This window comes from Oncorhynchus clarkii, chromosome 18, assembly GCF_045791955.1.
Source record: "Oncorhynchus clarkii lewisi isolate Uvic-CL-2024 chromosome 18, UVic_Ocla_1.0, whole genome shotgun sequence".
Taxonomy (NCBI): Eukaryota; Metazoa; Chordata; class Actinopteri; order Salmoniformes; family Salmonidae; genus Oncorhynchus; species Oncorhynchus clarkii.
This window is the reverse complement of record NC_092164.1, coordinates 61,625,286-61,650,502: the sequence shown is the minus strand read 5'-3', so window position 1 is coordinate 61,650,502 and position 25,217 is coordinate 61,625,286. Positions and strand designations below refer to the sequence as shown.

The window sequence follows — 25,217 nt, the reverse complement described above, 5'->3', positions numbered from 1 at the left end:
TCCTAATAATTGCTCCCACAGTTGATTTATTCAAACCAATCTGCTTACCTATTGCAGATTCAGTCTTCCCAGCCTGGTGCAGGTCTACAATTTTGTTACTGGTGTCCTTTGACAGCTCTTTGGTCTTGGCCATAGTGGAGTTTGGAGTGTGACTGTTTGAGGTTGTGGACAGGTGTCTTTTAGACTGATAACAAGTTCAAACAGGTGCCATTACTACAGGTAACGAGTGGAGGACAGATGAGCCTCTTAAAGAAGAAGTTACAGGTCTGTGAGAGCCAGAAATCTTGTTTGTTTGTAGGTGACCAATTACTTGTCATTTCATAACAATTTAGGGCAAGTGCAGTAGAGTTTTGTAATGCTAATGAGTAGGATGGGTAATCAGTTCTTTCTGCCTTCACAATGACTCTCAAAGCGGTTAGAGAGGCTAAATTAGGATACTTCTTTATTACTGTATACAGTGGAGAGGGAGCCCCCAGGGTGCACTAGTTTATTGTGGCCTCGCTCCAAACACAAAGAGAATGGTCCCCGAGAGGTTTTCAATTAAAATATTTAAATAAACATACAGTCCTGTTACCTCTGGAAGTCCTTGCATCAGTTTTAAGGTCACTGCCGTTGTAATGAAGAATAATGATGTACTTTTGTGATGTTATTGGCACAATGAATAAAATATAAAGCATCTCAATATGCTCGTCGCTAAAGAGAGCAGGAGCAGTTGACAAGACAGTAATTGTATAACGACCCGTTTTATCTATTTTGCCGCGCTTTAGTACCTACTATGCGCTGAGACTTACTGGCTTCGGGGGGGGGGCAAAAATATATGTCACAATTAAGCTCTCATGCATTTTCAAAATGGCCACCGCATATAACATTACGCCTGTGAAATGATGAATCATGTTTAACACAATGGTGTTAGCTTGTTTGTTAAAATTTTTGTTTAGTTTCACACGTCAACCTCTCTCTCTCTCTCTCTCCCGCTTTATTTCTTTCTCTCTCTCTCTTTCTCTATTTCTCTCTTTCTTCTTCAGTGTTGTTCGGGCAGTTTGTCTTGTTCCAGACGTCACTCAATGACGTGGTGGACATTTATGACGGGCCCACGCAGCAGTCTCCACTCCTGTCTTCTCTCTCTGGCTCCCACTCAGGTAATACAAAAAGCAAGCAACGTAACACAATGACAGACACGTCAGCAACAGCGGCACAGAACTGGAGTTTTTTGATGTTGAGTTTTTCCTTTTGTTACTGTTTTGTCGCTTGCTCTTTGAGGGTCTAGGTTGGTGTATTGTAAAAGCACTTTGTGACGACTGCACTTTGTGACAAAGGGCTTTGTGGCCACATCTGTAGGGCTTTGCATCAATCACACATTCAACCCTATTGTTTGGTATCACTTTAGTCTCCAGCACCACTCTGTATCAGAATCCCAGTACACCACATTCACCTTCCAGGAACATCTCAAATGAACTGTGAGAACTCTGAGATACACACATAAGAGTACAAAGCCCAAGATGGATCCCTATGATAGTTACACACACTTCCCATGCCTACATTACCCCCCACATTTACCCTACCTATAGTTATTATATTTATCAAAAGCATCTGTTCCCTTGGGTCCATACCCTCACTTATGCTGAGCTATTGAGCCTTGCATGCACGCGTGTGTGTGGGGGGGGGGGGGGGGGGGGTGGCTGGATGGATGGAAAATGACATGGTTGTGGACCAAAGTGTACCTTGTAATCAATCTTGAAAATATGCTCTTGACAAAGAGGTAAGTGCTGATGCAGGGCCATACATTTCCCCCTCATCCCATCTCGGGGATAAGACCACGAAAGTGTCAGAGAGACTGAGAAGAAGAAGAAGACAATGACGAAGATGAAGACGAAGAAAAGAGAGGAGAAGAGGTGGGATTAGAGTGCCTCTGGCTTGATTGGAGTTAGCAGTCAATAAGACGCCTCCTATCAAAGCATATGAATGTCCTTCTTCAAATATAACATTGAACCAGCAGCTGATCAGTTCTGCACTGAAAGGCTTCAGAGTTCAACAAAGCCAGATTGGAGATCAAAGTGATCGATTAATCCAACGGACTCTGATACATTGATCTGTGACTGGGTCGGATCATCCATTGTTGGACAGCCAACCTACAATCTTAATTTGATCACTCTTTTGTCACATAGAATTTTCCTGCACGGCAGGAAATGTAAATTATAGTGTATTCCATGTTTAAAAAGGCTTTTAAAGTTTGTATTTTCCACTTTTTCCACTTCATTTATCCTAACTGAAAGTGTATAAACCCATACAAAAATGTCCATTAATAATAATCCACATAATAATGACCGTTTCCTGTTTCTGCAGGATTATTTTCCTGCTGTGAGAAACTGGTCAAATTATGATTTCACATATGTACAAATTCATCAGAAGAATAACGTCGTCCTGTGAAATGTTTGTGTTCGGTGGACTTGTAAATTGTGTTTGATTGATAATGTCTTTCTTTCTTCAGGGGAGTCTCTACCCTTGAGCACTGGTAACCAGATAACCATCAAGTTCACCACGGTCGGCCCGGAGACGGCCAAGGGCTTTCACTTTGTCTATCAAGGTTGGTCTTCCATAGATCTTTCATAGGATATAGATTATTCCTGAGTACGGTGTCCATAATAGGACATCCTTGTGACTCTAAGGCTGTCCTAATATGGACACCGTGCATATGAAAGCAAGCCCTTTTTGTCTACCAGGGTTGGTTGTTTTAGATCTGTGATGACATTATTCAAATGTTGCAGCAATTCGCTTTCATCCAACGCCAGTCAAGCCAGAGGCATGGATTGAGTTTAGTTGTATCTGTAATGATACTCTCCTCTATGTGTTCAAAATGACAGGATACAGAGCATTCGGAAAGTATTCAGATCCCTGTGACTTTTTCCACATTTTGTTACGTTACAGCCTTGTTCTAAAATTGATGAAATCAATGTTTTTCCCTCATCAATCTACACACAATGACATTTTGGCAAATGTATTTCAAATAAAAAACGCAAATATCACATTTACTTTATTGAAGAAGTTGGATAATTATTTGGTATGATGCTACAAGCTTGGCACACCTGTATTTGGGGAGTTTCTCCCATTCTTCTCTGCAGATCCTCTCAAGCTCTGTCAGGTTGGATGGGGAGCGTCGCTGCACAGCTATTATCTCCAGAGATGTTTGATCGGGTTCAAGTCCGGGCTCTGGCTGGACCACTCAACGACATTCAGAGACTTGTGCCAAAGCCACACCTGCGTTGTATTGGCTGTGTGCTTAGGGTCATTGTCCTGTTGGAAGGTGAACCTTCACCCCAGTCTGAGGTCCTGAGCACTCTGGAGAAAGTTTTTTTTCAAGGATCTCTCTGTACTTTGCTCCGTTAAGCTTTCCCTCTTGACTAGTGTCCCAGTACCTGCTGCTGAAAAACATCCCCACAGCATGATGCTGCCACCACCATGATTCACCGTAGGGATGGTGCCAGGTTTCCTACAGACGCAACGCTTGGCATTCAGGCCCAAGAGTTCACTCTTGGTTTCATCAGACCAGAGAATATTGTTTCTCGTGGTCTCAGAGTCTTTAGGTGCCTTTTGGCAAATTCCAAGCGGGCTGTTGTGTGCATTTTACTTATTAGTGGCTTCTGTCTGGTCACTCTACCATAAAGGCCTAATTGGTGGAGTGCTGCAGAGAGGGTTGTCCTTCTGGAAGGTTCTCCCATCTCCGCAGAGGAACTCTGGGGCTCTGTCAGAGTGACCATCAGGTTCTTGGTCACTTCCTTGACCAAGGCTCTTCTCCCCCGATTGCTCAGTTTGGCCGGGTGGCCAGCTCTAGTTAGAGTCTTGGAGGTTCCAAACGTCTTCCATTTAAGAATGATGGAGGACACTGTGTTCTTGGGGTTATTCAATGCTGCAGAAATCTTTTGGTACCCTTCCACAGATCTGTGCCTCGACACAATCCTGTCTCAGAGCTCTACGGACAATTCCTTCCACCTCATGGCTTGGTTTTTGCTCTGACATGCACTGTCAACTGTGGGACCTTATATAGACAGGTGTGTGCCTTTCCACATCATGTCCAATCAATTGAATTTACCACAGGTGGACTCCAATCCAGTTGTAGAAATATCTCTAGGATGATCAATGGAAACACCTGAGCTTAATTTCGAGTCTCATAGAAAAGTGTTGGAATACTTATGTAAATATGGTATGGGGTATTGTGTGTAGATTAATGAGAGAAAAAACATTAATTTAATCAATTTTAGAATAAAGCTGTAACTTAATTAAAAGTGGAAAAAGTCAAGGGGTTTGAATACACTAGCTCCGCCTTAAAATAAAAACATCTGAAATATGCGACTCTGACAGGCATTGAGTTAGATTGAGCTTCGTTAAGATTTCCTTACAGAATACCCTCAAGAGTAGCGTGTGTCTATGAGAGGAGATCCTTTTTTAGACGTCTGACATTTAGACTCACGCTTCCATAGAGTACCTACATTCATCAGGAGTGTGCCGAAAGCCGGAGGGGTGCATTTTTTATTTTTCTGTCAGCTAGCATCTGTTGATGACGTTGCCGGGCCCCAAAACCTGTCTGTTCAGCACTATCAAAGGCACAGGGATGCCCTGCTCAGCAAGATGCTTCACATATCCCCCCACAATGCTTAGAATGATCAAGCTTCTTATGGCTTTAACAAATTCTACACATGCCACATTTCCCCCTCCTCTTGAAAATCTCATAAGAGTATGCCTGCATCCGAACTAGCACCCCATTCCCTTCAGCAGTGCACTGCTGATCAAAAGTATTACAATATATATGGAATAGGGTCCCATTTGGGACGTAACTTAACACTCAGCAGCAGCATCCTCCAGTGTAGAAGACTCATTCATGCCCCCCACCCCCGACGCATGCTTAGCTTAACTCCTGGACAGATTCCTACAACACACTCCAGACGCTGCCTGCCTGCTACTCAGATGTAATTCTCTATTACACATGCAAAGCTTTCTAAAATGCTAGCCTAGTCTTGCATCATTTAAAAGACCTTGTTCATGCAAGCAAGGCTTGCTAACTTAAATCCCACTAACTAACTCAGTGCTGTTGTTCTGGTCAAAATTGAATCCCAATTTAAATATGTCAGACTTTTACACAAAAGGCCAGATTTAATCAGATGGTTCTTGTTTATGCGAAAAACCCTAAACCTGCGTTCAGTATTCAAGTGTGGGAGCACTCATGGGAGGTTGATCAAGGTAACAGACACACACTCTCCTCCCCTCTTACAGCGCCTTAATGCACCATTGATGGTGGTCTGTGTTATGGCATTTCAGATGTGGGTTTTGCATTATCAAATGTCACTCTAGCTTGCTATAGCTGAAAGTCTGTCACCAGAGAGTGGGTTGGTGTTTTTTCATGTTTTTGTCCCCACTTCTTCTTCTTCTTCTTCCTCCATTGCTTTGCTGACACCTCCTATCCTCTCCACAGCTGTCCCAAGGACCAGTGCCACCCAGTGCAGTTCGGTCCCTGAGCCCCGCTTCGGCAAACGGATTGGGAACGACTTCGCCATGGGCGCCACAGTCCTGTTCGAGTGTAACCCTGGATACATCCTGCACGGTTCCACGGCCATCCACTGTGAGACCGTCCCTGACACCTTGGCCCAATGGAATGACTCGCTACCCACATGTATTGGTCAGTATGATTGACTCCCGAGCCAATTGTCGACTACCGTGATTGGTGACCGCATGTCAGAAACACCACCAAGTCTTCTACCTTTCTCTCAAGCTTCATCAACATGCCGATCACCACGGGCCGACCTCTTAAGTGAGGCAAAGTCATTAACGTGGGAGCGTGAGTGTGCACATGAAAGCAGACTGGGATTTTGGCTGTGAGGGTCCCTCAGGAGGCCTTCCTTCACACTCTTAACTGAAACGAGCAGAATGTTTCCTCTTGGCTGTGCATCCAGCCAGGTCTAAAGAGCGTGGTGAGGAGAGAGGGTAGAAAGAGAGGAAGAGAGGAGAGAGGGTAGAGAGAGAGAAAGAGAGGAGAGAGGGTAGAGAGAGAGGAAGAGAGGAGAGAGGGTAGAGAGAGAGAAAGAGAGGAGAGGGGGTAGAGAGAGAGAAAGAGAGGAGAGAGGGTAGAGAGAGAGAAAGAGAGGAGAGAGGGTGGAGAGAGAGGAGAGAGTGTCTCTGATGAGAGTGCAGAGTCTCACTCTCTTTCCCGACGAGTGCTCTGCACAGTTTCTGGTTACAATTATTACTAATTGTCAGCAGAGCTGCAGTCTATTCATTACGTCTAAACAGCTCAGAAAATAGCCTCTAAATTGTAATGATCTTCCAATGGCTGCCTTTTCTCTCTTAAAGTGATGTTTGCCTTTTTCTCTGCGGATCACACACCAATATTCAAGGTTCTGGTTTTCAGCCAGAGTGACTTTCATATCAAGCTACATTTAATAACACAGGGAGTTTTTCCCAGTTTTTTTTGTGTCCATGGTGGGGTGGGCAGAGTGCATGCCTGTCTGATGGGAGGCTAGTAAAGTGCATCTAATCTGTGCTAGCTCCCTGCTCCTAACTGGCAGAGACAGAATGACATGGTGTTATTTTCTGTCAAACCCATCCAAAGCCCTGCCCCAAAGCAAAGGAGGGAGACACAGAGTACAGTAGTTTGTAAACAGGATTTGACCAGAGCTGTAGCCTGATATTACCCCTTGATATGAAGGGCCCCTATCTAGCTGTCTTTGAATGAAGGGCCCCTAGCTAGCTGTCTTTGAATGAAGGGCCAGTATCTAGGAGTCTTTGAATGAAGGGCCAGTATCTAGCTATGTGGAGGTGAAGGGCCACTTATCAATTCATAAGGGAGCGCGGAGTTGACAAGGCCATATTTCTGAATGACTTGCTTTCTCTATGCTGCCTCTTTGGCCCACTGTAGAACACGGCTTCCTGGGCTTTTTCTTTTTCTGTTTTCCATTCGTGTTTTCCAGTGGGACGGATACGGGCCGTAGGATTTTCTCCGTGATTACCTGAGCACTATGGCTGCATTTTATATATCATCTGTAAAATATGGATGAGTTGAAATTGCTCTGAAGTGAGTTTGTTGAATAATTTAATCTTCTGACACAGATATATTGCTCTCTCCCCCCTCTCTCTCAACATCTCTCTCTCTCTCTCTCCCCTCTCTCAATGTCTCGCTCTCTCTTCCTTTCTCCATCTCTCCCTCCCCCTCGCTCTCTCTCTCCTTCCTCCCTCTCCCTCGCTCTCTCTCTCTCTCAGATCTGTCAGACATTTCTGCTGCCATATTAGACAGCCATCAGTGTGTCCCAGTCTTCTCTTAGTTATTTAAACAAGGTGATTGGTGCTGACCTCTAGTATATACTGTTATCCTTCACAGATAGCATCATCATCGGATCTGAGCATCTGATCAGGGGAGAAAAAAACTGTTCTGGCAACATTAGATACCAGCTTGTGCTATTGACAGCTCTCTACTTTCCCACCTCTCTCCCTCCTCTCGCAGTTGTGAAGACAATACTTGGCAGGCCTTCAGCAAACGGGGAAATTGCTTAACCTAGCCTCTCTCTCTTGGGAGAAACGGTTATAATGTCACGTCTTTCACCGCAGAGGCAGACGTTTATATGCCTCATTGTCCCTTTTTAAATAAAGTTTAATTGAATCATAGACACATGGTGGGAAGGGATGTGTGTATGAGGCTGATAAGAATGAACAGGTATGCCTCGAAGACAATAAGCGTCGAAACTTGGACTTTTCCGATTGGTCAACGTGAGGTATTACATTATTTTACCACTGCTTACTCGTTCTATAATCACTGTCTGTCACTGCAAAGAATGTCTTTCTTTATCCAAGATGTGATTAACCGTTACTTGTCCAACATTGTCCAACATTGTCCAACATGCTTTTAGTCTGTGTAAGTCAAATGATCTTCTATTTTCTATCTTCTATTTGCTGAGGCCTCACTGAAGCTTCACTGAAGCTTCACGATTAAGTCAGACATCTATAGTGACGTCTCTGTCTGTAGACAGATTGGTTGTTTAGCTACAAAACCAATGGGGCTAAACAGACGGGTTTGGCTTAGATTATTGACAACATGTAAACTACATTTTGTCTCCAATACATTTGCACTTGTTTTCTCTCCATTACATTGTTACAGTTGTTGGTTCGCTAGTTAGCACATTTTTGACATGTTAGCATAGACGTGACCAATCAAATCAAATCAAATGTATTTATATAGCCCTTCGTACATCAGCTGATATCTCAATGTGCTGTACAGAAACCCAGCCTAAACCCCCAAACAGCAAGCAATGCAGGTGTAGAAGCACGGTGGCTAGGAAAAACTCCCTAGAAAGGCCAAAACCTAGGAAGAAACCTAGAGAGGAACCAGGCTATGTGGGGTGGCCAGTCCTCTTCTGGCTGTGCCGGGTGGAGATTATAACAAAACATGGTCAAGATGTTCAAATGTTCATAAATGACCAGCATGGTCGAATAATAATAAGGCAGAATAGTTGAAACTGGAGCAGCAGCACAGTCAGGTGGACTGGGGACAGCAAGGAGTCATCATGTCAGGTAGTCCTGGGGCATGGTCCTAGGGCTCAGGTCCTCCGAGAGAGAGAAAGAGAGAAGGAGAGAATTAGAGAACGCACACTTAGATTCACACAGGACACCGAATAGGACAGGAGAAGTACTCCAGATATAACAAACTGACCCTAGCCCCCCGACACATAAACTACTGCAGCATAAATACTGGAGGCTGAGACAGGAGGGGTCAGGAGACACTGTGGCCCACTCCGAGGACACCCCCGGACAGGGCCAAACAGGAAGGATATAACCCCACCCACTTTGCCAAAGCACAGCCCCCACAACACTAGAGGGATATCTTCAACCACCAACTTACCATCCTGAGACAAGGCTGAGTAAAGCCCACAAAGACCTCCGCCACGGCACAACCCAAGGGGGGGGGGGGGGGGGGGGGGGGGGCGCCAACCCAGACAGGATGACCACATCAGTGACCCACTCAGGTGACGCACCCCCTCCAGGGACGGCATGAGAGAGCCCCAGTAAAGCCAGTGACTCAGCCCCTGTAATAGGGTTAGAGGCAGAGAATCCCAGTGGAAAGAGGGGAACCGGCCAGGCAGAGACAGCAAGGGCAGTTCGTTGCTCCAGAGCCCTCCCACTCCTGGGCCAGACTACACTCAATCATATGACCCACTGAAGAGATGAGTCTTCAGTAGAGACTTAAAGGTTGAGACCGAGTTTGCGTCTCTGACATGGGTAGGCAGACCGTTCCATAAAAATTGAGCTCTATAGGAGAAAGCCCTGCCTCCAGCTGTTTGCTTAAAAATTCTAGGGACAATTAGGAGGCCTGCGTCTTGTGACCGTAGCGTACGTGTAGGTATGTACCGCAGGACCAAATCAGAGAGATAGGTAGGAGCAAGCCCATGTAATGCTTTGTAGGTTAGCAGTAAAACCTTGAAATCAGCCCTTGCTTTGACAGGAAGCCAGTGTAGAGAGGCTAGCACTGGAGTAATATGATCAAATTTTTTGGTTCTAGTCAGGATTCTAGCAGCCGTATTTAGCACTAACTGAAGTTTATTTAGTGCTTTATCCAGGTAGCCGGAAAGTAGAGCATTGCAGTAGTCTAACCTGGAAGTGACAAAAGCATGGATTAATTTTTCTGCATCATTTTTGGACAGAAAGTTTCTGATTTTTGCAATGTTACGTAGATGGAAAAAAGCTGTCCTTGAAATGGTCTTGATATGTTCTTCAAAAGAGAGATCAGGGTCCAGAGTAACGCCGAGGTCCTTCACAGTTTTATTTGAGACGACTGTACAACCATTAAGATTAATTGTCAGATTCAACAGAAGATCTCTTTGTTTCTTGGGACCTAGAACAAGCATCTCTGTTTTGTCCGAGTTTAAAAGTAGAAAGTTTGCAGCCATCCACTTCCTTATGTCTGAAACACATTCTTCTAGCAAGGGCAATTTTGGGGCTTCACCATGTTTAATTGAAATGTACAGCTGTGTGTCATCCGCATAGCAGTGAAAGTTAACATTATGTTTTCGAATAACATCCCCAAGAGGTAAAATATATAGTGAAAACAATAGTGGTCCTAAAACGGAACCTTGAGGAACACTGAAATTTACAGTTGATTTGTCAGAGGACAAACCATTCACAGAGACAAACTGATATCTTTCCGACAGATAAGATCTAAACCAGGCCAGAACTTGTCCGTGTAGACCAATTTGGGTTTCCAATCTCTCCAAAAGAATGTGGTGATCGATGGTATCAAAAGCAGCACTAAGGTCTAGGAGCACGAGGACAGATGCAGAGCCTCGGTCCGATGCCATTAAAATGTAATTTACCACCTTCACAAGTGCCGTCTCAGTGCTATGATGGGGTCTAAAACCAGACTGAAGCATTTCGTATACATTGTTTGTCTTCAGGAAGGCAGTGAGTTGTTGCGCAACAGCCTTTTCTAACATTTTTGAGAGGAATGGAAGATTCGATATAGGCCGATAGTTTTTTATATTTTCTGGGTCAAGGTTTGGCTTTTTCAAGAGAGGCTTTATTACTGCCACTTTTAGTGAGTTTGGTACACATCCGGTGGATAGAGAGCCGTTTATTATGTTCAACATAGGAGGGCCAAGCACAGGAAGCAGCTCTTTCAGTAGTTTAGTTGGAATAGGGTCCAGTATGCAGCTTGAAGGTCAAAACACCTCGAAACAAGACATGGTATCAAGAACAAAATTAAGCTAGCTGAAACGAGCCACCTACGATTCCACCACATGGAAACTTCTTGTCCCTGGTGCTAGATGTCTGGCCATCCAGACTCACAACAACACACGACCTTCGGCCCCATTGAAGCATAGTTTTCTTGACGTTGTCATCTAACCCGTCGATACTGAGGGAACCAGGGCCCGTATTCAGAAAGTGGCTCAGATTAGCAGTGCTGAATCTGAATAATAACAACATAAAAACTGTAAAAGTGCAGGCACCTGTACATAGCCTAGTGGTTAGAGCGTTGGACTAGTAACCAGAAGGTTGCAAGTTCAAACCCCCGAGCTGACAAGGTACAAATCTGTCATTCTGCCCCTGAACAGGCAGTTAACCCACTGTTCCTAGGCCGTCATTGAAAATAAGATTTTGTTCTTAACTGCCTGGTTAAATAAAGCTAAAATATTAGGATATACATGTGGCTGTGTTAACGTATGTCCCCTCTCTGCTTGACTTTGTCCCCTTAGTGCCGTGTGGAGGGATCCTGACGGCACGCAGAGGGACCATACTGTCCCCTGGTTACCCTGAGCCGTATGACAATAATCAGAACTGCGTCTGGAAGGTTTCGGTGCCCGAAGGCGCTGGTATCCAAGTAAGAGAGCCTGTTCTGTTCTTGAAGAACCATGGAAGAATATGTTTGTGATTTCAGAGTATCGCCATGCAGTACCAGAAGTTAAACTTGAATAAAGGGAATACTTAATAGCTTAATAATTATTTAAAGGGTAGATGTTTACTGTAAGTGGGCACTGTGTTTTAGACCTGAAGTCTCGTCTTTCTCTTTCCATTGAATATTATCTACAGTACTACAGTGTTCATTTACTAAGTTGGAGTATTTCAAAGGTTTTCAAGTGGTGACGAATTGTCTGTTTCTGCATGGCAGTTATCTTTCTCTGTCTCACACAACTGAGCCGAACCGAACTGAGCCGTGCCGTACTGTACTGTACTGTACTGCGCTGGCCTGCTGAAAACACTGCTGGAAAGGACCATGCAAGCCAGTATAGTACTGTGTGAATCAGGCATTAGTGAGTACAGTTTGGGTCGGTTCAGTAGTGTGAAAAAGGTCTGAGTCCTAACTCCTTGCCTCAGATCCAGGTGGTGAGCTTTGCTTCCGAACACAACTGGGACTCTCTGGACTTCTATGACGGAGGTGACAACCACGCTCCAAGACTGGGCAGCTACTCAGGTAATCTTTAGCTCCTGGATCAATAATCAACCACTTGTGGTGCCTTCACTTATTTTGTGATAATATCTGTTACGTCATCCTAATTTGGTCATCAACTATGTTTCATGGAAACATGTTCCAGCTAGCTATAATCTCATAACACGGAAATCCCTTTCCGAGATCATTATAATAGTGTACTGTTAGAAAACAAGCAACAGTAAACATGTATTCCCCCACGAATGATGCAGTGCCTGTTACTAACACATTTCAGTTCATTATTATAACTCCTGACATGGGCCAATCAGTGTCGTTTTGTATATGCCGGGTCTCTATGGCAAGACACATCATTTACCCAAGTTTTGTCAAAATCAGGTCAGTGCTGTCTGAGATATCATGTGTGATGAATGTACTAACGGAGGGAGACAGATCCACGGTCCCCTCCACAAAGTTATTTTCCCTCACAACGAACACCTTCCTGTGTCCACGACCACAATCATATAATTCTAGCAGTCGGAACACATGTGGTTCAATGTGTCTCCCCTGGCTGTGTGCTACAGATCAATTACTGCCAGGCCTGTCAAGGGAGCTCTTCCCCGCTGATTTCTGTAGCCGCTTTGTAGTAAACAATACCCTGGCTGATGAGCATCTACAGGGCCCCAGCATAGGCCGCGCTCTGGCCTCGTTAGCATGTCTGTCACTGAGGCCCAGCGGGTCAACGCAGGCTCCATGGGGGATAGAGAGGGGGAGGTGGGTGTACGGGGGTTGTAGGGGTGGACAGTAATTAGGAAGTTCCACTGGGTATCTGAGTCCCCTGCTAAGGCTTGAATGACAGGGCCACACCACACTGTGGAGTTCTCAGCCGGTTCATATAGATACAGATGCTGACTTGTTCCAACACTTATACAAAGGTTGGAACAATAGGGTGTTGGAGATGGAATGAGCTCGGTATCAGGAGGACACTTAGGAGAATGGAGGCAGGAGCAGAGACACGGCATCTGTCATAATTACAGCTGTCCAAGTGCTGTAACTACCTGAGGAGACGTCTGTTTATACCTTCATGTAAGAGTTGCTACTGTTTATATAGTGCACCCCCCCCCCCCCCCCCCCCAATGGCATATGGTTTACTTATTCTGTCAAATCAAAATCAAATCACATTTTATTGGTCGCATACACATATTTATCAGATGTTATTGCTGGTGTAGTGAAATGCTTGTGTTCCTAGCTCCAACTGTGCACTAGTATCAAACAATACACAACAATGCACAAAAATCCAAAACTAAATGAACTCAATATGCCTGATATTAGCATTTTTGGCATTTCATGTCCATGTCCAGCACATTACCATGGAGGGTATTGTCTGAAGGGTATGAAACACAAGCAAAAGGATCATTCACAAATCAACCACCTGTTCACCTGTACTGTGTGCCCTTCAACCACTAATCCATTGATTTCCCACAATGATTTCTCTTTGTGGGAAAATGTGTATTTATGGAAGGACAACAGGATAATTGAGAACTCTTGTCTTATGTTCTCTCTCTCTCTCTCTCTCTCTCTGTCTTCCAAGGCACCACCATCCCTCAGTTGCTCAACAGCACATCCAACAACCTGTACCTGAGTTTCAGTTCAGACATCAGTGTGTCTGCTGCTGGCTTCCATCTGGAGTACACAGGTGATCTGTCATTAGATGGCTTTATGATGTGTGTGTGTGTGTGTGTGTGTGTGTGTGTTTGTGTTTGTGTGTGTGTGTGTGTGTGTGTGTGTGTGTGTGTGTGTGTGTGTGTGTGTGCCACATTGTGATAACAACTGACTTGTTTAAATTCTCTTTTCCTATTCTCCACAGCCATAGGTCTGGAGTCCTGTCCAGAGCCACAGACCCCCAACTATGGCATCAGGGTTGGAGAGCGCTTCATGGTTGGAGACGTGGTGCTGTTCCAGTGTGAACCAGGCTACTCTCTGCAGGTAAGAGATCGTTCTCTATGCAGGTAAGAGATCATTCTCTCTGCAGGTAAGAGATCATTCTCTCTGCAGGTAAGAGATCTTTCTCTCTGCAAGTAAGATATCTTTCTCTCTGCAGGTAAGATATCATTATGTATGCAGGTAAGAGATCATTCTCTCTGCAGGTAAGATATCATACTCTCTGCATCATTCTCTCTGCAGGTAAGATATAATTCTCTCTGCATCATATTCTCTGCACATAAGAGATCATTTTCTCTGCATGCAAGAGATCATTCTCTCTGCAGGTATGAGATCATTCTCTCTGCAGGTAAGAGATCATTCTCTCTGCAGGTAAGAGATCATTATCTCTGCATCATGGTCTCTGCAGGTAAGAGATCATTTTCTCTACAGGTAAGAGATCATTCTCTCTGCAGGTAAGATATCTTTATGTCTGCAGGTAAGAGATCTTTCTCTCTGCAGGTAAGAGATCTTTCTCTCTGCAGGTAAGATATCATTCTCTTTGCAGGTAAGATATCATTCTCTTTGCAGGTAAGAGATCATTCTCTCTGCAGGAAAGAGATCATTCTCTCCATCTTTATCTTCATTAATTAAAACCCATTCTCATGAATGGATAACACTAGAGATCCCTTCATTCTCCACATATTTGGGAAGGTCTCCGTTTAAAAAAAATGTTTGCCTTTAGTGTGGAACAATCTGCAGAGTTCACTGCAGTTACATGTGCTGGTGCCACTCAGGCAGTTTCCATGATTGATTGAGTGTCACACCCTGACCGTAGAGAGCCTTTTAATGTCTCTGTTTGGTTTGGTCAGGGTGTGATTTGGGGTGGGCATTCTATGTTTCGTTTTCTATGATTTGGTGTTTCTATGTTTTGGCTGTCTATCGTTGTCTCTGATTGGGACCATACTTAGGTAGCCCTTTTTCCCTCCTTTCTTTGTGGGAAGTTGATTTTGTTTCGGGCACATAGCCTTTGAGCTTCACGGTTTGTTTTTGTCGTGTTATTTGTTTTGTTCGGCGTCATTTTGATTAATAAACGGAAATGTACGCTAACCACGCTGCACCTTGGTCCTCTCCTTTCAACAGCTGTGACATTGAGGACCTTTATGTAGTTGAATGTGGTTGCTTTTATTAAATATGTTTATTTTGTTATTGTGTGCTGAATTCTATTGTTTTATAAACATATATGTGTGTTTTATGAAGCTGATATTATTGTAATGTATACAGGGCTCTTGTAAAGTAGATGATTATCTCAATGTGACTCCCTGTTTAAATAAAGGTTATATAAAATAAATAAATGCATCTCTATATCAAGTTTTGTTTTACTCCATACCTCTATCTATATCTCTATATTTTATCCATATCTCTATCTGTATCTATATTTTATCCATACCTCTATCTATATCTCTATATTTTATCCATACCTCTATCTATATCTCTATATTTTATACATACCTCTATCTATATCTCTATATTTTATCCATACCTCTATCTATATCTCTATATTTTATCCATATCTCTATCTATATCTCTATATTTTATCCATACCTCTATCTATCTATATCTCTATATTTTATGCATACCTCTATCTATATCTCTATATTTTATCCATACCTCTATCTATATCTCTATATTTTATCCATATCTCTATCTATATCTCTATATTTTATACATACCTCTATCTATATCTCTATATTTGATACATATCTCTATCTATATCTATATTTTATCCATACCTCTGTCTATATCTCTATATTTTATACATACCTATATCTATATCTCTATATTTTATCCATATCTCTATCTGTATCTATATTTTATCCATATCTCTATCTATATCTCTATATTTTAACCATACCTCTATCTATATCTCTATATTTTATCCATATCTCTATCTGTATCTATATTTTATCCATATCTCTATCTATATCTCTATATTTTAACCATACCTCTATCTATATCTCTATATTTTATCCATATCTCTATATATGTTTTTTTTCTTTTTTTTTCTCCATATCTATATCTATCTCTGTTCATTTGATGTAGTATCTCTGTCTGTTCATCTTAGTAGCCATTTTAAATGTTGTTCAGTGTTCTAATGTTCCAAAGCATGGATTACTAGGGAATGTGCAACATAACAACATAATGCTTGTTAATTAATACCCATTTTTATTCACCAGGGTAACGCCCATATAACCTGTATGCCAGGACCAGTCCGGAGATGGAACTACCCAGTCCCACTCTGTCTTGGTATGTTGATAACGTTGCTGTGACATCAGTATGTGTAACCCTCTCATAGAGAATTGTGGTGAGTTCAGTTCCTCTGTAATGTAAATGTGTGACTGTCATAGAGGCTCGATACCCAGCATAAAAAGTACAACTTCAACATTTTCAGAGTTGGCTGTTAGTCTCGGGGGACAACTGTTTCATCTCAGGTCAGCTGTATATCCTGAACAACCAAAGTTGATATTTGACACTCCACCTGCTTACAGACATGTTTTAATGAAAAATGTCCCCAAATAAACTGCCAGGGCCCACATCTACTTGTATATATATATACAGTTGAAGTCGGAAGTTTACATACACTTAGGTTGGAATCATTAAAACTTGTTTTTCAACCACTCCACAAATTTCTTGTTAACAAACTATAGTTCACAAAATAGATGCCATCATGAGGCAGGAAAATGATGTGGATATATTGACGCAACATCTCAAGACATCAGTCAGGGAGTTAAAGCTTAGTCGCCAATGGGTCTTCCAAATGGACAATGACCCCAAGCATACTTCCAAAGTTGTGGCAAAATGGCTTTAAGGACAACAAAGTCAAGGTACTGGAGTGGCCATCACAAAGCCCTGACCTCAATCCTATAGAAAATGTTTGGGCAGCACTGCAAAAGCATGTGCGAGCAAGGAAGCCTACAAACCTGACTCAGTTACACCAGCTCTGTCAGGAGGAATGGGCCACAGTTCACCCAACTTATTGTGGTAAGCTTGTGGAAAGCTACCTGAATCGTTTGACCCAAGTTAAACAATTTAAAGGCAATGCTACCGAATACTAATTGAGTGTATGTAAACTTCTAATCCACTGGGAATGTGATGAAAGAAATAAAAGCTGAAATAAATAATTATCTCTACTATTATTGTGACATATAATATTATTTAAATACAGTGGTGACTCTAACTGTCCTAATACAGGGAATTTTTGCTAGGATTAAATGTCAGGAATTGTGAAAAACTGAGTTTAAATGTATTTGGCCAAGGAATATGTAAACTTCTGACTTCAACTGTATATATATATTCTGTCCATGTACATTAACTCACTGAGACAGATGATGGATCTGGTAGATTTGTTCATTAACAGTAACATTTTAAACCAAATAATGAGCCTGATGATGCCAGGGGGGTGCCTTGGTCTGCATAAGAGACAGACACATTCCTTGTTAGTATCTTGCCTGTCTTTACCCTTTAAGAACCTATTTCACTGAGTGTACAACACATTAGGAACACCTTCCTAATATTGAGACTGTGTTTTGATGTGCCAGAAGTTTACCCATCTAACCTCACACTATGCCTCCCCCACTGCCACAGATGTTGGAAGACGATGCGGCACTAGAAGGTTCCTCTTGGGACTCTGGGCCTCAGTGTTAGGAACTCTAAAGTTCAACCGTAGACTGATCAAGGCCACATTGTTTATCTCATGCTTTCACATTTGTTCTGTCGCCTCAACTTTTATTTTCTTCACAGTTAGCCCAACTCTTTATTTACAGTCAGCTCAACTCTTTATTTACAGTTAGCTCAACTCTTTATTTACAGTCGACTCAACTCTTTATTCAGAGTCGACTCAACTCTTTATTTACAGTCAGCTCAACTCTTTATTTACAGTTAGCTCAACTCTTTATTTACAGTCGACTCAACTCTTTATTCAGAGTCGACTCAACTCTTTATTTACAGTCAGCTCAACTCTTTATTTACAGTCGACTCAACTCTTATTTACAGTCGGCTCAACTCTTTATTTACAGTCGACTCAACTCTTTATTTACAGTCAGCTCAACTCTTTATTTACAGTCGACTCAACTCTTATTTACAGTCGACTCAACTATTATTTACAGTCGACTCAACTCTTATTTACAGTCGGCTCAACTCTTTATTTACAGTCAGCTCAACTCTTTATTTACAGTCGACTCAACTCTTTATTTACAGTCGACTCAACTCTTATTTACAGTCGGCTCAACTCTTTATTTACAATCGACTCAACTCTTTATTTACAGTCGACTCAACTCTTTATTTACAGTCGACTCAACTCTTATTTACAGTCGACTCAACTCTTTATTTACAGTCGACTCAACTATTATTTACAGTCGACTCAACTCTTATTTACAGTTGACTCAACTCTTTATTTACAGTCGACTCAACTCTTTATTTACAGTCAACTCAACTCTTTATTTACAGTCAACTCAACTCTTTATTTACAGTCAGCTCAACTCTTTATTTACAGTCAGCTCAACTCTTTATTTACAGTTAGCTCAACTCTTTATTCAGAGTCGGCTCAACTCTTTATTTACAGTCGACTCAACTCTTTATTTACAGTCGGCTCAACTCTTTATTTACAGTCGACTCAACTCTTTATTTACAGTTAGCTCAACTCTTTATTCAGAGTTGACTCAACTCTTTATTTACAGTCGACTCAACTCTTATTTACAGTCGGCTCAACTCTTTATTTACAGTCGACTCAACTCTTTATTTACAGTCGGCTCAACTCTTTATTTACAGTCGGCTCAACTCTTTATTTACAGTCGGCTCAACTCTTATTTACAGTCGGCTCAACTCTTTATTTACAGTCGACTCAACTCTTTATTTACAGTCGACTCAACTCTTTATTTACAGTCGGCTCAACTCTTTATTTACAATCGACTCAACTCTTATTCACAGTTAGCCCAACTCTTTATTTACAGTCAGCTCAACTCTTTATTTACAGTCGACTCAACTCTTTATTTACAATCGACTCAACTCTTATTTACCGTCGGCTCAACTCACCTATAACCTTTCAGGTCGGATGGGTTTAAACACAAATGGGTTTTTGACGTTGTTTAATCTTGCCCGTAATCGTTTAATCTTAATTTTATTCTCACTTTATCTAACATAATTACCTTTTTTTCTGACACACAATAGCTGTGAAGAAGAGACAATAACTTGGACTCTCCTAAGTGGTGAAAAAAAAAAATTCCACATCTGTGGAGCCACATTTTCTGAAAGATCCCAAATCATTGAGTTTTTGTACTTTTGCTTTCTAAAGCTCTCACCCCATAACTAAAGGTAGGGAGCAGGTTTGTGCCTTTTAGCACACAAAAGGCTATTTTCTTTTCACTTAAAGGGGAAATATGCAGATATCGCGCCACCATTTCCTGGTTGCTAAAATTCTATTAGTGCTCCTAATTTAAGTTTATGTTACACAACAAGCAAACCCTAGAGAAAATAATTGTTGTACCATCTAAACTGCTGTTTGAAGCTGGTGTACAAAACCGAAAGTAAAAGACGCAAAAACTAAGCTGAAGAAAGGGAAGCGTAGAAATAGTGCAAATAGAACATATCTACCACTTCTTAGACTTGCGTTCAATGAGATTGACAGATCTATAACTATTTGGTCAGGTCACTCAAAACGTTACATATTGCAGCTTTAACAAGGGCTCTGTTACCATTTCTTTAGGCTACTCTTTATCCAGGATCAAAGCTGAGGATACCGATACCTTTCCTTCTGACTCAATGATAGGGAGCCTATTTAACACAAGTGATGCAACGAGACATGGGGTAGATAGAGTATTCATACATTTGAACCGTTAGTGTGTCTGTCACGTTCACAGGAGGCTGCTCTTTCCTGGGAACTGTATCATAGATGTATTTTTAAACATTTTGCAGTTTAAATCAAAATCAAATCAAATCAAATGTATTTATAAAGCCCTTCGTACATCAGCTGATATCTCAAAGTGCTGTACAGAAACCCAGCCTAAAACCCCAAACAGCAAGCAATGCAGGCGTAGAAGCACGGTGGCTAGGAAAAACTCCCTAGAAAGGCCAAAACCTAGGAAGAAACCTAGAGAGGAACCAGGCTATGTGGGGTGGCCAGTCCTTATCTGGCTGTGCCGGGTGGAGATTATAACAGAACATGGCCAAGATGTTCAAATGTTCATAAATGACCAGCATGGTCGAATAATAATAAGGCAGAACAGTTGAAACTGGAGCAGCAGCACGGCCAGGTGGACTGGGGACAGCAAGGAGTCATCATGTCAGGTAGTCCTGGGGCATGGTCCTAGGGCTCAGGTCCTCTGAGAGAGAGAAAGAAAGAGAGAAAGTGAGAATTAGAGAGAGCACACTTAAATTCACACAGGACACCGAATAGGACAGGAGAAGTACTCCAGATATAACAAACTGACCCTAGCCCCCCGACACAAACTACTGCAGCATAAATACTGGAGGCTGAGACAGGAGGGGTCAGGAGACACTGTGGCCCCATCCGAGGACACCCCCGGACAGGGCCAAACAGGAAGGATATAACCCCACCCACTTTGCCAAAGCACAGCCCCCACAACACTAGAGGGATATCTTCAACCACAAACTTACCATCCAGAGACAAGGCTGAGTATAGCCCACAAAGATCTCCACCACGGCACAAACCAAGGGGGGGGGCGCCAACCCAGACAGGATGACCACATCAGGGAATCAACCCACTCAGGTGACGCACCCCTTCCAGGGACGGTATGAGAGAGCCCCAGTAAGCCAGTGACTCAGCCCCTGTAATAGGGTTAGAGGCAGAGAATCCCAGTGGAAAGAGGGGAACCGGCCAGGCAGAGACAGCAAGGGCAGTTCGTTGCTCCAGAGCCTTTTCGTTCACCTTCCCACTCCTGGGCCAGACTACACTCAATCATATGACCCACCGAAGAGATAAGTCTTCAGTAAAGACTTAAAGGTTGAGACCAAGTTTGCGTCTCTGACATGGGTAGGCAGACCGTTCCATAAAAATGGAGCTCTATAGGAGAAAGCCCTGCCTCCAGCTGTTTGCTTAGAAATTCTAGGGACAATTAGGAGGCCTGCGTCTTGTGACCGTAGCGTACGTGTAGGTATGTACGGCAGGACCAAACCAGAGAGATAGGTAGGAGCAAGCCCATGTAATGCTTTGTAGGTTAGCAGTAAAATCTTGAAATCAGCCCTTGCTTTGACAGGAGGGAGGCGTAGGGAGGCTAGCACTGGAGTAATATGATCAAATTTTTTGGTTCTAGTCAGGATTCTAGCAGCCGTATTTAGCACTAACTGAAGTTTATTTAGTGCTTTATCCGGGTAGCCGGAAAGTAGAGCATTGCAGTAGTCTAACCTAGAAGTAACAAAAGCATGGATTAATTTTTCTGCATAAGTTTTGGACAGAAAGTTTCTGATTTTTGCAATGTTACCTAGATGGAAAAAAGCTTTCCTTGAAATGGTCTTGATATGTTCTCCAAAAGAGAGATCAGGGTCCAGAGTAACGCCGAGGTCCTTCACAGTTTTATTTGAGACGACTGTACAACCATTAAGATTAATTGTCAGATTCAACAGAAGATCTCTTTGTTTCTTGGGACCTAGAACAAGCATCTCTGTTTTGTCCGAGTTTAAAAGTAGAAAGTTTGCAGCCATCCACTTCCTCATGTCTGAAACACATGCTTCTAGCGAGGGCAATTTTGGGGCTTCACCATGTTTCATTGAAATGTACAGCTGTGTGTCATCCGCATAGCAGTGAAAGTTAACATTATGTTTTCGAATGACATCCCCAAGAAGTAAAATATATAGTGAAAACAATAGTGGTCCTAAAACGGAACCTTGAGGAACACCGAAATTTACAGTTGATTTGTCAGAGGACAAACCATTCACAGAGACAAACTGATATCTTTCCGACAGATAAGATCTAAACCAGGCCAGAACTTGTCCGTGTAGACCAATTTGGGTTTCCAATCTCTCCAAAAGAATGTGGTGATCGATGGTATCAAAAGCAGCACTAAGGTCTAGGAGCACGAGGACAGATGCAGAGCCTTGGTCTGATGCCATTAAAATGTAATTTACCACCTTCACAAGTGCCGTCTCAGTGCTATGATGGGGTCTAAAACCAGACTGAAGACTTACCTCAGACTGGCTGACCTGCTGAGAGAGAAGGAGGCTATGCTAGTACACTCTTAGAAAAAAGGGGGTTCAAAAGCGGTTCTTCAACTGTCCCCATAGGAGAACCCTTTTTTGTTCCAGGTAGAACTCTTTGGGGTTCTATGTAGAACATTCTGTGGAAAGGGTTCTACATGCCACTCAAACGGGTTCTACCTGGAACTAAAAAGGGTTCTTCAAAGGGTTCTCCTATGGGGACAGCCAAAGAACCCATTTGAAACTCTTTTAGGTTCTAGATAGTAATTTTTTTCTAAGTGTATCTGTACACGAGTGAGTTGATCTGAAGCACTGATCCTACAATACACAGTTGGAAAGGAAGGGATGTCAATACTAATGTACTAATCTAGCACAGCTGGTGGCGTCGATACCCCTTCACACTGTCTAGAGGTGTAAATCAAGACAAACATCTCTGCTTTTACAAGGCTGCAGCTTTAGATACACATATGAACATGTTTGTCTCTGATGGACTAATAAAGAAGTTATTTTATTATACTCTACTCTAGTCTAAAAAGTGTCATTCTATTTGTATGTTATTCTATGATTCATTCTTTAACCTGTGTGAGTGGGATTGTCTCCGCAGCCCAGTGTGGTGTGTCCATGACTGATGTCAGCGGTGTCATTCTGAGCCCTGGATTCCCTGGAAACTACCCCAGTGGATTAGACTGCACCTGGACTGTCATACTACCCATCGGCTTTGGTACGGGAACACACTGACAGTCATTGTGGCTACGCACACACACGCACACACACACACTGTCAAACTACCTATTGGCTTTGGTACGGGAACACACTGACAGTCATTGTGGCTACGCACACACACGCACACACACACACTGTCAAACTACCTATTGGCTTTGGTACATCACCTCGCTGCCGTGGACAAGCCACAGTAGCACATTGTCATACGAGGAAGTGTATGTCTTGTTTCAGTTAAAACACAGCTAGTGGGGAAGTGGCCCTAGATTTAGCAGTGAAGTGTCAGACTTGTGTATGTTAGGAGCTGTAGCGGGAATTATCCTTGATTTATAGGCATAAAGAGCAGAGACATGGAAACAGGGAACACCAACAGTGATGTAAATGCTTAACCAGTCTTCCAGTCAACAGAACAGCATCCTGGTTTACAGGCAATAGGGTAAAGACGTAGAATACACTCTTAGGAAAAAGGATTCCAAAGGATTCTTTACTGTCCCCATAGGAGAACCCTTTTTGGTTCCAGATAGAACTCTTTTGGCTTCCATATAGAACCTTCTGTGGAAAGGGTTCTACATGGAACTCAAAAGGGTTCTACCTGGAACCAAAAAGGGTTCTTCAAAGGGTCCTCCTGTGGGGACAACTGGAGAACCCTTTGACGCTAGTGCACTAGGGTCCAAATGTAGGGGTAATGATGTTTGATTTTTAGGTCTAAATAGCACAGGCATGGAAACACATGACTGGAAGTCCCTTTAGATACAAAATGTCTGCTAACTGGCATATATCATTATTATTGTTATTATTAACCTCATTACCGGTATATCATTCTCCTTTACGGTAGCTTGAATATATTATGACATCTAGTTGCTCCTCTCCTTGGCAACTATTTTTATGTACCAATGAGCATCTGCTCTCAGTCAACTAACCTGTAATCTCTTGTGATGTTTGTTGTGGTAGAGGTACAGTGTTCTACTTCAGTTGGTTCTGGGATTAACCCGCCTTCTGAAGTAATGGGTAGATGGGTAAGATCATGGTCTAATCTTTACAACAGAAACTCATGGACTGACCAGTGTGTTTTTAATCCACCTGTTGATTTTTTCAGGAATCCACCTGCAGTTCCTCAACTTCTCCACGGAGGCCATTCATGACTACCTGGAGATTCGGAGTGGAACGCTGGAGACGGGCACAGTGATTGACAGGTTCAGTGGACCACATGTCCCCAAGTCCCTGTTCAGCACCACTCACCAGACTAGCCTCTTCTTCCACAGCGACTACTCCCAGAACAAGCCAGGTTTCCAGATGACTTACCAGGGTGAGGATAGAGTTTGTTTGTTTTGAAAAAAAAAAAAAAAAAACATGTATTGAACAGATAGATAGAAAGAGGATGACACTGGGAAAGATAGAGGTTGTGTCATAGGACCGTAGGAAGGATTGGAACCTATGCCGACAGTGTAGACTACAGAGTTAGTCAGTAGAATTTGTGGAAGAGGAGAACTCAAAAAGGACTTGTGATTTCACTCAACTCAATGAAATGTCATTTTATTTGTCATAATGTTAGTCTGGGTAATCTCTTTCAGTATCCTAGATACAATGTCTACATAAAACAGTTTTATGTATTCATTTTCATGTTTGCGTCATTTTCTTATGTATTTTCAGTCAATGTTTATTTAAATGATCGGCTACTTCCTGATTTTCAGCCTATCAGCTACAGAGTTGTCCCGACCCTCGTCCTTTTCGTAATGGCATCGTGATCGGCAGTGACTTCAGTGTGGGCCTCACTGTGTCCTTTGAGTGTCTGCCTGGCTACTCCCTCATTGGAGAGGCCTCTCTCACCTGTCTGCACGGAATCAGCCGCAACTGGAACCACCCGGTACCTCGCTGTGAAGGTAACTATGGACAGAGGAATAGATACAGTGCATTGCGAAAGTATTCGGCCCCCTTGAACTTTGCGACCTTTTGCCACATTTCAGGCTTCAAACATAAAGATATAAAACTGTATTTTTTTGTGAAGAATCAACAACAAGTGGGACACAATCATGAAGTGGAACGACATTTATTGGATATTTCAAACTTTTTTTACAAATCAAAAACTGAAAAATTGGGCGTGCAAAATTATTCAGCCCCTTTACTTTCAGTGCAGCAAACTCTCTCCAGAAGTTCAGTGAGGATCTCTGAATGATCCAATGTTGACCTAAATGACTAATGATGATAAATACAATCCACCTGTGTGTAATCAAGTCTCCGTATAAATGCACCTGCACTGTGATAGTCTCAGAGGTCCGTTAAAAGCGCAGAGAGCATCATGAAGAACAAGGAACACACCAGGCAGGTCCGAGATACTGTTGTGAAGAAGTTTAAAGCCGGATTTGGATACAAAAATATTTCCCAAGCTTTAAACATCCCAAGGAGCACTGTGCAAGCGATAATATTGAAATGGAAGGAGTATCAGACCACTGCAAATCTACCAAGACCTGGCCGTCCC

General features: G+C 42.6%; 1 protein-coding gene across 1 annotated transcript in view; it reads left to right on the top strand.

Moving 5' to 3' along the window:
* Window positions 1–25,217, top strand: part of LOC139373820 (CUB and sushi domain-containing protein 3-like) — a 740,037-nt gene that overhangs the window by 567,974 nt on the left and 146,846 nt on the right. Inside the window, exons 32-42 of the mRNA XM_071114860.1 lie at window positions 1,026–1,139; window positions 2,489–2,584; window positions 5,465–5,668; window positions 11,226–11,350; window positions 11,845–11,941; window positions 13,485–13,589; window positions 13,761–13,879; window positions 16,051–16,120; window positions 22,626–22,742; window positions 23,838–24,047; window positions 24,433–24,621. Of these exons, the coding sequence (XP_070970961.1) occupies window positions 1,026–1,139; window positions 2,489–2,584; window positions 5,465–5,668; window positions 11,226–11,350; window positions 11,845–11,941; window positions 13,485–13,589; window positions 13,761–13,879; window positions 16,051–16,120; window positions 22,626–22,742; window positions 23,838–24,047; window positions 24,433–24,621 (1,446 nt within the window). The remainder of the gene's footprint in view (window positions 1–1,025; window positions 1,140–2,488; window positions 2,585–5,464; window positions 5,669–11,225; window positions 11,351–11,844; window positions 11,942–13,484; window positions 13,590–13,760; window positions 13,880–16,050; window positions 16,121–22,625; window positions 22,743–23,837; window positions 24,048–24,432; window positions 24,622–25,217) is intronic.